Consider the following 12,542-nt stretch of genomic DNA (forward strand, 5'->3'; position numbering starts at 1 on the left):
GCAGCCATAAGGATCTGGAAGAGAATCACGTGGCAGCAGCAGCCACTTGGGTAACAAGGTCTCTGGTTTACTCGGTAGAAATCAAAGTACAATAACGATGAAGAAATGGACTGTGTACTGTGTTTATGTGACTGCACATACCAACGCTTTCTCTGTGGACATCAGTTCCTGTGGGTAAAAAGTGTCTCCTGACTATCTTGGGTTTTTAATTGGAAAGTATTTTGCTGCATCATTCTGTTCTCAGAAGGTACTTCAACACTAGACACGCACGTATTTTACATTCTCAAGTTGTTTATTAGCATCTGATGGTGTTTGTGAGTAAAGTGGAAAAAGATAAGGGAAGGTGAAAGGCCTTTCATATGACAGAGGTTAGGTTGGAGAAAAGATTTGTCTGATCACACAAAGATTTTGTTTACATGATGTCTACTTCCCTGACGTCTCCTTTGCTGCAGTAGTAGAAGCCCCAAAGCACCACCAAAGGCATAAAATATTGCGTTCTGACTTGGCTACTCTTTTATTCTGTTACTCTAAATGATGGTGTTTATAAAAACATTAGTGTCTTGTGTTTGTCTGCTGTAGCTGTTGCAATGCTACTGAAGATATTCTTAAGAAAGGCCAGCTCAGTGTTTGGAAGATGAGAGGAAAACTTGTCAGTGGTTTTGTTTTTGTTTCTTGGGGGTTGTTTTGATTTTCTGTTTTGTTTTTTTTAAGAAAAAAAAGTGGATTGTGGGAGGGAGAAGCCTTCAGAAATATTGCTGTTCTCCAGGTAGCTTGGAGAGTATGACTTGGCAGCTCTTCCTAGAGCAAGGGTTGCAAGCACACAGTTGACTTGCCTGCTTCCTGAGTCTTTTCACTGCTCTGCAATATACTTCATTTTCAGGTTGTGGTTTCTGCTTATCAATGGCAGAACTTAGCAGGTAGAGACAGACTGATGTGAAATTTCAGCTTATGTTTCAGACCAAGAGCACTTCTTCCTAAGAGCCATGGGATGCTCAGAAGCTGCTGCCGAAATCCATTTCCTCCAAGGACCGTGCAGTTACTCAGTGCTGGTTGTTTTGCAGTGTCTGATAATTGGGGCTGGACCCTGTGGCCTTCGCACAGCCATCGACCTGTCCTTCCTGGGAGCCAAGGTGGTGGTGATAGAGAAGAGGGACGCCTTCTCCCGCAACAACGTGCTGCACCTCTGGCCCTTCACCATCCATGACCTCAGGGGCCTCGGCGCCAAAAAGTTCTACGGCAAATTCTGTGCAGGCTCCATAGACCATATCAGTAAGTACAGGCAGGGCTGGGCACAGCAGCACTGCTTCTTCCTGGGGGGAGGAAGGTGAGGGTGAAAATTCAGCCCACACAGTCCCTGCTCTCAAGTTTTTGTGGTACAGTTCAGCGTTACTTTGTGCATTCTGGGCTAGTCATGAGATTAAAGCATGCAGTGTTTATCTGTCATCTCTTAGACATTCCTAAGGCATAGCTTCTTCCTACACTGAAAAGTACACTTAAAGCTCAAACGTTGTTTTTCTTTTAATGGATAATTTTTCTGGTTTTTGCTGATACATTGCTGCAGCTGCCACATTGTTCTGTTTCTCTTGAGCAAATTGTAAATAAAAACTAGTGCATGCTTTTGAACATTCTTGTGAATTTCAGTCTGGAGAAAAGAGGAACAGTTTTTTATGTAAAAACTTTGTTTATTTTCAGGAGAGTGATGAAGATACGTTTTGATTAAATAGATGTTTGTGTTAAAACTGAGAATAATCTTGATGATTTTTATATTCTGTTAAATCAGTCCTCTTTGAAAGCTGAATGCTTTGGTGGAGCAGGAGTTATTTTTCTTTTCTTTTTTCTTCCCCAAAATTGACTGTACAAGGCACAGCCAGGTGTTGCCCACCAGTCTGTGTTGTCTTTTTTTTAATTTGGCAACAAATGGTAAAACTAGAAGTTTTCTTTGTAACTTCAGCCTTGCAGATTGCTTTTCCCCTCTAATTTATTTTCATTTTTATTCTTCCTGTCTTTTATGCATTTTATCTTTTTTTGTGTATCAGCACAGCTAAAATTTAGTGTTTAGGTGAAGGATTTTTTCATTTCAGTATCTGAAATATAACAGTAAGGTGTTTTTCTTCAAATTCATTGAGTTTGCACACTGTAATTTTCATTTTCATTGCCAAAGTTACCTGAAGAGAAGAGGTGGCGAGGAGCTTTCTATGCCCTCAGTAACCCAGAGGTGCTGGGATGGAGGTGCAGTCAGTGTTACAGCCAGGCTGATCCAGTGGCTCTCTGCCATCTGTGACAAGTGCAGTCCTGCCTGTGCTGTCTTCCCTCCCTCTCCTGCAGCTCATGTCCTGGTTGTTACCCTTGTTGCTGGTTAGGGGACTGAAACACTAAAAAATTACTTTTTATGCTTTGAAAAGGGTTGGGTTTTCATCTGTGTAGAATTTTCTTAGCATGCTGTGATTTCACACAGCAGTGATGCCTGGATGAAATGCTGGGAACTCCGTGGGGAAGAGGAAAGTAGCAGCTGGCCTTTGTCAGGGTATCAGTAATGTCGCACAGACAGACATGGGCACTTGGGCTCTTTTCTTTTCCTTCTATTTCTTTATCATCTGCTTTTTTCTTTGCAGGTATCCGTCAGCTCCAGCTGATCCTTTTGAAGGTTGCCTTGATCTTGGGAATAGAGATCCATGTCAATGTGGAGTTCCGGGGGCTTGTTTACCCTCCAGAGGACCAGGAGAATGAAAGCAAGTAGCACTGAAATGGGCAGTAGAGATGGGGGAAGTTGTGGTAGGATACACAGGACACACTCCTTAACTCTGCTTATGATGTTAAGTCCTTTCCTCATGCTCCATTAATAAGAATAGTTATTAATCCATTTTTGCTTGGATTTTTAGTAGGATTTGCTTTTTCTATTGGCAAATCCAAATTAGTTACTGTATGAAACAAAGTCACCAGAAGGACTGCACAGAAGTAGACCAAGGCATGGTAAATTGTAATTGCTTCTAAAATACTTAAGCCTATTACATAACATTTTGATAACATTTTGAAACAACTCCTTTCTTTGCATTCACTATATTGGTGAATGATCCTTGTAATGCTTTTGGTATCGCTGTGAAACCTGTTCTCTGATCACCACAGGAGATGTAGCTTACTTGTAGTTTGGCCTTTTATTAATTGTATAGGCAGTAGAGAAGTTTGTAGGGGCCTTTAAAGGAATCAGGGGAGTTTTAGCAGAGTTGTCTGCCTCTGATTCACGTGGAATTGCTGCACAGTTCAGGAATAGCCCTGTCATCAGTGTAGCTGTCCTGCACGGTTTCTTTACTGGTCATGTGTTGTAGGATTTATTGATAGTAAGAACTATTTTTTAAAATTATTATTATTTCTATTATCTTTTTTTTTCTATTATTATTATTGCCGTTTATATTGTCACTAACTTGGAGTTTATCTACAGGAATAGGTTGGCGTGCACTGGTCCATCCCAAAACCCATCCAGTGTCTGAGTATGAGTTTGAAGTAATCATTGGAGGGGATGGCAGGAGAAACACCTTAGAAGGTAATGGTTCATAATTCACCTCCAAACAGAAGTTATTCTTAAATTTGTTGGAACAAAAGTGGCCTTTAACATGCCAATCAACATCTGGAAAGACACTTGATAGTCTGATAGGGACAGGTGACAAGTGATTGGGAGATTAAAAGTCCATGTAAAAATCCATTTATAGCAGAGATGTGGGTGGTCTTTGTTTTCTTCCTCTAAACTAATAAAGACATAAGAGTTTTTGATCTGGATAATTTTTCCTACATTTTTTTCTTTAGTTAAGTAGTGTCACTCCTACCTTTGGGTGTAGGAAGTGAGGTGTTGAGTATTATTCTGTGTAGCAGAGAATCCCTTTTTTTTTAATAGAAATTGCAGCTTTAGGAACAGAGATGGAAGACAGGTGGGGAGCTTTTCCCCTAAACAACACTGTTCTGATGAAGCAATTGTTCTTTCCTTCTTTGGAGGAGTTTGTAGCTCATCAATTCCCTTCTCTCCCTTTACTTTGTGAGTGTACCTGCCTGTGGCATGCTGATCCTTCTCTGAAGGTGTGTTTGCTTTTCAGCATTGCCACTTTATCCTTCCTGCAGGGTTTCGCCGAAAGGAATTCCGTGGCAAGCTTGCAATCGCCATCACAGCAAACTTCATCAATCGCAACACCACAGCTGAAGCCAAAGTAGAAGAGATCAGCGGTGTGGCCTTCATCTTCAACCAGAAGTTCTTCCAGGATCTCCGAGATGCCACAGGTTTGCCAGCACTTGACAGATTTCCAGTGAAAATAAACTATTTGTTTTTATAATTGCGATTTTGCAGCTCAGATTTGTGTGTTTAACCAAGAAACAAGCATCTTGTGCAAGGCAGTCAGGGCTGCCTCTGAAATATGATTACCTATTTTTGTATACTGTAGCTGTTCTGCTGTACAAAGCAGATGTGTGTCATTTTGATTCAGAAGTGGAGAATTTATGGTTTTCAGGAAATCAAAGCCCTAAATGGGAAGAGGTCATGAATCCAGTGTTCTGCTTTTTGCGCTCCACATCTGAATGCAAACCTTAGAGTGATGATAAATGGATTTTTTAAAAGTAGTTTTATGCAGGTGAAATATGCTGTGTTTTTGTTGACAGTTCAGATTTTAAAGTCACCCAGAGCCATGGTAGAAAGTTGCTTGGCATTCTCTCTAACCATGCAGTTTCAATTTACTTTCTTCTGGTAGAACTTCTGTTGCACATGACTCCTAACTTGTTCCTTCATTACCATGTCTTTTGTTCTGTCACAAGGCATTGACTTGGAGAACATTGTCTACTACAAGGATGATACGCACTACTTTGTCATGACTGCCAAAAAGCAGAGCTTGCTGGATAAAGGAGTGATACGGCATGTGGGTATTAATTTCTCCTGTATTCTCTGTAAGCTAAAATTGTGGTGATAATTTACTTTTGGTAAGGTGAAAGTAGGAAAATAAGCTTTTCTCCATCACATAATGTTTTTATACAGTTGTTATTTTAGAACATGAATGTAATTGTGTTCTAAAAGGGGCAGTTAATGCCCTTCTGAAGTATTTTAAACCATCAGATGAGTGTTACAAAACCTGTCCTTTTCAAATTTGTCTCCTTTTGTGGATTTGGGAGTTTTGCTCATGCTAAGATAAAATATGCTGAAGGAACATTTAATAGCTTAGTTGAGCTTCCCTTATTTTATGGGAGTGAAAAATGCTCAAAAGTTTCTTAGCCCTTTCACAGTGAGCAATGCAAGCAGGACTGATTACTATCTGGAATAAAAGATCTATATATTTTTGTCACAGTCATATTTTCTGAAAAATCCCTTCACCCAGGATTTTCTCCTGGGAAGCTGAGAAGCCTCAGAGAAAAAGGAAAACAAATTCTTATCCCATTTGCTTCTCCTGTATTGTGCTCACTTGTGGGATGTGTTTGGAGATTGTTTACCCACAGGTGATTGTTTCATTGTTTTCATGTGAATTGTTTTGACTCATTGGCCAGTCAGGGCCAAGCTGTGTCAAGGCTCTGGAAAGAGTCACAAGTTTTCATTATTATCTTTTTAGCCTTCTGTAAGTATCCTTTCTGTATTCTTTAGTGTAGTTTAGTATAGCATTCTTTAATATAAATTAGCCTTCTGAGAACACGGAGTCAGATTCATCATTCCTTCCTGCCATGGGGAACCCCGCAAGTACAATAGATTTTCTCCTGGAAGCATTAACACAGATAGGAATGAAAGAAATTAGCAGGCAAATTTGTATGAGTAGATTTGTCAGAATTTTAATGCCAGCTACAATATATACCAATCTTAAAACAAACTGGTGAGTTTGACCACAGCACTTTAATGGTGCTGGTTTTGGCAGGACCATGCCGACACAGAGGTCTTGCTGTCCCGGGAGAACGTGGACCAGGAGGCTTTGCTGAACTACGCCCGGGAGGCAGCAGATTTCTCCACTAACCAGCAGCTGCCCTCGCTGGACTTTGCCATCAACCACTACGGGCAGCCCGACGTGGCCATGTTTGACTTCACGTGCATGTACGCCTCCGAGAACGCCGCCCTGGTGCGCGAGCAGAACGGCCACCAGCTCCTCGTGGCGCTGGTCGGGGACAGCCTCCTGGAGGTGCGTGGTCAGCTCTGAATGAGCACCAACCGCTGAGATCCGTGCTGCCTGACAGAGAGGCACTCTAAGGAAAGCTGCTGTTTGTTACAGAAGAAAGTGGGAGGTTGGAAGGAAGGGTGGGAGTGTTGGGAAAACAGAATTTTTAGCGTGGTAATGATTGTGCTTAAGAAAATGTGTGCAGAGCTTTTCTGAAGTTCTGTCTGTCCCATCTGCTTCTTGTTGACTCTCTACAGAACCTACTGTGGGTCTGCTGGTAGTTAGCATTTTGTAGCTGGTTTAAAAAGTGCTGTCTTGAAGAGAAGCTGTTAAGGCACCCCAGGCTATGAATTACTGTTGGAAATAGAGGAACACTGGCTTTGGGAGAGCTCTTGAGCTGCTCCCTGTACATCTGGTTTCCTCTAGCCCAGTGGGAGTGGAACTTGTAGCTAATTACTGAGTTAAAATTTCCTAGCAGATTACTGCCTGAATATGTACTTGATACTTCTTTAAGATTTTCCCTAAGTGATGCTTTTCCTTTCTCTGCTTTTTTTTCCTTTGGTAACCTCTAATATCAGCCATTTTGGCCAATGGGAACTGGAATAGCCAGGGGATTTTTGGCTGCAATGGACTCTGCTTGGATGGTACGAAGTTGGTCGCTCGGAGCCAGTCCTTTGGAAGTCCTTGCAGAGAGGTAATGGAGAAGTGAATACATTTACAGTTCTAATCCAATCCTCCAACATCTTATCATTCATTACAGTTTCTTTTAGTACAAATTTGTAGACAGAATGGGAGATACAGACTCTCACTGTTTTTAGAGAATGCATGAGGGTATAATTCAGTTAAAGAAAAAAAATTTCAAAGGAGTTGATAAACTGAAGTGTATGGATGAGTAAGAAATGTTGCTATTCCTGGTCCTAGTTTTAAAAGATTAGATGAGGAATCTTTTTTTTAGGTGCTTATTGACATTGCATGGACAAAGTGAGCCTGACTAAATGTCACCAGCCCTTCAATGGCAAACCAGATGAAGATGTAGATGCCTTTAAAGCACCAGATACAAAAGTTCTTGCTGTCTCCTATTATCTTGTGAATACTTTTTATTATTTCCTTGTAAGGAAGCTGTGACTTGCTATCTTTCATGTTGTCCTTGGTTACTTTGTTTCATGTAAGCCAAACAGCATCTTGTCTCTTTTGAAGTGTTGAGTTCCTGATGTGTTAATCAGTTTGCCCCTGACTCAAGGGGCTCTCTTGGAGATAGAACTCGGGTAATTACAAGAGGGAGTAAGTAAAAGCAACAGTTTTTAGGTCCTATTTTAAACTTCAGCAACTGCACCTTCTGAACATCAGGAACCATAGTAAAATTTCTAAAATCGCGCAGTGGCACAGTTCATACTTTAAATTCCATTTGTTTGAATTTTAAAAAAGTGTGGAAAATAATGTTGCTGTTGAAGCCAGACTTGATCACCTTTCCATTAGCCACTTCAGACAGCAGTAAGATCTTCCCTGAGCTGTCTCTTCCACATATTGAACAGACTCATTTCTCCTGGCCTCTCCTCACAGGACAAATGCTCCAGTCCCCTTGGTGGCCCCTCTTCCTGAGCCCTTCCTGTATGTCAATGCCTTTATTGTACTGGGCAGCCCCTTCAGTTTTGCTCAGTGTGTTGTTCTCTGCCCTCCTTTCGAATTCTGTAGTTGTATTAAAGTGCAGATTTTAATATGGTTATGCTGACTGTTAGCTATACAGTGTCTGAAGTGGTTAGATTTCTGATTTGAATGTTTATCTCCCCAGAGTTTACTTAGCCATAGTAGTAGTGATGCATCTCTTAAAAAAAAAAAAACAACAACAGAACAAAACCTCAAACCAGCCAAAACAAACCAAAAACCCCAAACCACGACAAAGCCTAAGCAAAACAGATGAACCAAAACAAAGCCCCAAACTTTTTTTTTGTGTTATTTTCCCAAGGGAAAGCATATATAGGCTGCTGCCTCAGACCACCCCAGAGAACGTGAGTAAAAACTTCAGCCACTACAGCATTGATCCTGCCACCCGATATCCCAATATCAACGTCAACTTCCTGAGGCCACAGCAGGTAAGTCACAGACGGTGCTCCTGAGTGCTTGCAATCTGCAGTGGCTTTCCTCAGGTGAAGCTGTGCCAGTGTTTTGGGAACAGAGAGTGATGTGTGTGTAGCATGGAAGCAGTGAAAGGCAGTTGAATCAGTCAAGAGTAGGCTTTTGTACTTGAACAAATTCCTTTTTAGGAATGGTTGATTTTGATAATTTTAAGTGTGATATAATAGTACAGGAAACCTATAAAATTGTGTTTTCTATGTGTGCATTCTCTTTGTAATAATCCAGTCTAGCAGTCTGTCATTGCAATTTGGTATCCACTAAGCAGCAGCAGTCAGCTGGACTGTTCAGCACTGGTGAGCTGCTCCTTGCTGTTGTGAGGTTCTTGGGATAGGATTTTTGCTACCTACATGTACTCAGCTTCCTTTTTGTACCTTGGGATGTCTTTTTATTGTCTCCTGGTTATTTCTCTGTGTGTCTGGGGTGCATGGCATATTCATCATCTTAAATGTTTTTGTGTCTCATTTTAGGTACGCCACTTGTATAATACAGGAGATTTGAAAGACATTCACCTGGAGATAGAGAACTTTGTGAACTCCAGGACACCAAAGCTGACTCGAAATGGTAGGCCTGGCTGCTGTCCTGTTCCTTTTGGTATTCTGGAGCTGGATGAGTGCAGGAACTAGAGAACAGCAGGGCTGTAGGATATTATTTAACCATTCTCTTCATTTGGAAAATGTATCCAGTAATTGTTTTGTCAACAAGTCTGAGCTTACAATTTTTCAAGTTTCCATTAGCATGGGAATTTATTTTTGTTTGCTCAATTTCCCTTGCTTTATAGTGCTGTTAATTTTCTAAGCATATTTGTTTGTATAGGCAGTTCTTTTCATCTCCTTTATCTCTAACAATGCTCTTCCTTGAAGTGCAGAAGCCTGGACTGAGTTCACTCTAACAGTAGACTCAGAACTCTTACAAATGTATCAGGAGGTATTGCTTGTGCAGTCTTGCATGCTCCTGCTTTCCTTTTCTTTGTCTCATCTCTCAACTAAATGAAACCTCACTTTGCTTGCATTATTCTGAGAGTAGATGCCTTGTGATAAGCATTTCAGTAGCTGTCTCCTTGTCTCTACCCTGAGGGCTATGTCAGACTTTTCCCTTTGCATGCCTTGTCTTGGATGCCCAGATAGTGTTTTGGGATTCCCAGAGTGGCTCTTTGCTGCTAAGCCTCCCTTTCACCGCTGAAGAGCTGTGTAGTCTCTGCTCTTTGCCCTGCAGCCATGTCCCTTTAGGCTGCAATCTCATCAGATCTTCTGGTAAGACAAGGTCAGAATAGGTCAGTGCTTTTAAAGGAAAGTTTTCAGGGGAGAAGAAAAAGTTACAGAAGTACCTTTGTCTGTTCTTCCACTAGAAATGGTATATCTGGGCTTTAGAGAGCATTGCTACTGTATGTCCTTTTGATCATATTTAACAAGCCTTTGCAACTGTTTTATATTTCCTGGGGCTCTTTTACAATAGCTAGGGTGAAAAGTCTGGCAAGTTACAACTTAGATAATTACTTTCCAGCAAATTAAAAATACTTTCTTGGATTCAAAATAGATATTGATAGTATTTTTAAAAGAAAATAAGAATCCTGTCCTCCATTACCCATTGTAGAAGGAGCTTGTTTTTTATATTAAGGTTTTGCTTGTTGATTCATGGGGTTTGTGTTGTACTTAGAATTTGAGCTGTTGTTCATTTCTATTTTGAAATGTGCTATTTTTTTTACAGAGTCCGTAGCTCGCTCTAGTAAATTGCTCAGCTGGTGCCAGAGGCAGACTGATGGATATGCTGGTGTTAATGTGACAGATCTGACAATGTCATGGAAAAGTGGCTTAGCTTTGTGTGCCATTATCCACAGATACCGTCCAGACCTAATGTGAGTAATAGGCTGCTTCAGATCACTGGGAAGAGCAGGAAATTAGTGGTGTTTAGAACTGATAATATGCAGTTGGAGGCAGTGACTTTGTGACTTATGAAGAAATAGATTGAAATGAATTCAATTAAACTTGAGAGAAATCAACATCCAGTGATTCACTAGCAGAGTGGAAGGTTATGATAGCTTGATGAATTCGAAAATAAATGTGTTGTCATTTTCCCTTCTGGATGACTTGGCAGAATTAAGCTTCAAATTGGTACTGACTGGAAAGCATTATTGACTGACAGATTTTATGTGTGAAGTGAGTAAGGAACAGTTCATAGCTTCAGTTAAATCTCTTGTGAACAAGTCTCTGCACGGTCCTTTATAAATTTCCTGTTAACAAAGCAGCTCTTCCTAAAGACTTTCAGGCTCTTTCTAAAATAGTGACCCACAGCCTAAATAAAGAGGTTGTTACTGTTTGCACACTGACTTGGTGGTTGGGTGAATGGCAGAGGTGTCCTCTTCAGTGATATATTGGGTAAAACAGTGCCCAGATTCTAGAATGGGAAAACACTGGCTGCAAAAAGTGATGATAGCAAAGATTCTGGTACTTCAATCCGAAATGTCTCCAACTTCACAAAAGGATATCAGAAAAAGTAAACTCTAGAGCTGTACTTGAAGACATAATCCACTGTAAAACATACTGAAAAATTGTGCAGTTATTCCAATCCATATGCACTGAATTACTTCTATATTGGTGTACTTGAGTGAGCCTGAGCTACACTGTTTAATACCTTTATAGCTTGTGGAGAGTTCAAACAGCTTTTAAAATGCTTCATGTAACTCTCTACAAGCTAAAGTTTTTCATATAGTTATACAAGTTTTGGAGAAAGCTAGCAGGACAAAAATATGGATCAGTCAAGAGAAGAGGAGACAAAAAGTCAAGATTTAATTTAGTTCCAAGTACACAGAAGATTTTCTGTAGGGGACACCGTCCAGTCTTTCAGCAAAGAAGGAAATGGAGATGTGTTTCAGAGGATGATGCTTTTTAAGAAGAAAAGTCTAGGTGTTTAGGAGGAGCAAACAAATTTTAAAAGCATATATTTGAACCAAAGTTCACTGTAGTTAAGTAGCATCAGCTTTGCTATGCTGGTGGCAAATAAAATTAAGATTTCAAAGGAGAAAATAAAAGGATGTCTGAGTTCTTTCAGAAGACTGGTTTCTACTTGATTCAGTAGAAACTGAAGGCCTCTTTTTTGCAGAGACTTTGATTCCTTGGATGAGCATGATGTGGAGAAGAACAACCAACTGGCCTTTGACATCGCTGAGAAAGAGTTTGGGATCTCTCCCATTATGACTGGAAAGGAAATGGCATCTGTTGGAGAGCCAGATAAGCTGTCCATGGTGATGTACCTCACACAGTTCTATGAGATGTTCAAAGACACCATCCCCTCTAGTGGTAAGCAGCTTGGGGCACTTCTGTGGTCTTTAAAGGCTGCTCCAGGGTGAATGTGTGTGCTTCAGTTACCTTCATGCTGCTTCTGCTTGAGCACATTGAGTAGTTACTCACTGTAGCTTTATGTTACAAAATGTTGACTTGTTACTGGTGCTGATAAAAACCATGTTAGCAGCAGCAGGAGCAAAATAAGGAGTTAATATACAATAATGTCCTCAAAAGTTCACTTCAGCACTACTAAATAAATTTTCTGCTTTCTTACTCTTGTTTGTCTTAGCTAATGTGCCTTGCTAGTAGTTGTTGAACAGGTAGTTTCAAAACACTAGCTGAGTTTTATACCTATTTATCATCTGGGAATGGTGAGACTAACTTCAGGCCACTGAGGAACAAAACATCTTTGATGAGAACTGAAAGATGTAATTACCTAACCCAAATTAATATGGCCAGTCTTTAAATATTGATAATGTTGTTACAGCTCTTTATTACTGATGATCTTAATTCACATGTGTCTCTCTGGTGAGGGGAAAAATTGGGTTTAATAGTGTTTTAAAAATATAGTATGTATCATGTATTATTTCTAAAATTCTGGACTCTTTTTAAGAATACTGATGTTCATGTTCCTTAAATCATGCTCTTTAAACATGAAAGTAAATAGAGTAAACACAGCATCTGTTATGGGTGATTATAAACCCTGAAAGAACTGCTTTGGGCAAAAGGAAAGAGTAGAATAGCTGAGAAAGGCATTAATTCTAGACATTAGTCATTTTTTACAGAGAATTCAAGAAAAAGATTGCTACATTAAAAATAATCAGTGGGTCCTTCAGTTGAGTATTTAATAACAGCACCAGAGAAAAAAAAACTTCATGGCATTGCCTTGTTGTGCCTGTTGTCACTAACAGATAGCCTGGAGCTGAATGCAGAGGAAAAGGCTGCCCTGATTGCCAGTACCAAGTCTCCCATCTCCTTCCTCAGCAAACTGGGACAAAGCATCTCTCGGAAGCGCACTCCCAAGGTA

At 40.3% G+C, this 12,542-nt stretch overlaps 1 protein-coding gene across 1 annotated transcript in view; it reads left to right on the top strand.

The window, feature by feature from the left end:
• Positions 1 to 12,542, top strand: part of MICAL3 (microtubule associated monooxygenase, calponin and LIM domain containing 3) — a 160,398-nt gene that overhangs the window by 58,549 nt on the left and 89,307 nt on the right. The window contains exons 3-14 of the mRNA XM_066550226.1: positions 1,062 to 1,269; positions 2,613 to 2,729; positions 3,437 to 3,538; positions 4,108 to 4,263; positions 4,792 to 4,892; positions 5,871 to 6,128; positions 6,683 to 6,798; positions 8,068 to 8,194; positions 8,705 to 8,798; positions 9,942 to 10,089; positions 11,334 to 11,530; positions 12,427 to 12,539. Coding sequence (XP_066406323.1) covers positions 1,062 to 1,269; positions 2,613 to 2,729; positions 3,437 to 3,538; positions 4,108 to 4,263; positions 4,792 to 4,892; positions 5,871 to 6,128; positions 6,683 to 6,798; positions 8,068 to 8,194; positions 8,705 to 8,798; positions 9,942 to 10,089; positions 11,334 to 11,530; positions 12,427 to 12,539 — 1,737 coding nt within the window. The remainder of the gene's footprint in view (positions 1 to 1,061; positions 1,270 to 2,612; positions 2,730 to 3,436; positions 3,539 to 4,107; positions 4,264 to 4,791; positions 4,893 to 5,870; positions 6,129 to 6,682; positions 6,799 to 8,067; positions 8,195 to 8,704; positions 8,799 to 9,941; positions 10,090 to 11,333; positions 11,531 to 12,426; positions 12,540 to 12,542) is intronic.

This window comes from Molothrus aeneus, chromosome 5 (genome assembly GCF_037042795.1).
Source record: "Molothrus aeneus isolate 106 chromosome 5, BPBGC_Maene_1.0, whole genome shotgun sequence".
In the NCBI taxonomy this organism is placed as follows: domain Eukaryota; kingdom Metazoa; phylum Chordata; class Aves; order Passeriformes; family Icteridae; genus Molothrus; species Molothrus aeneus.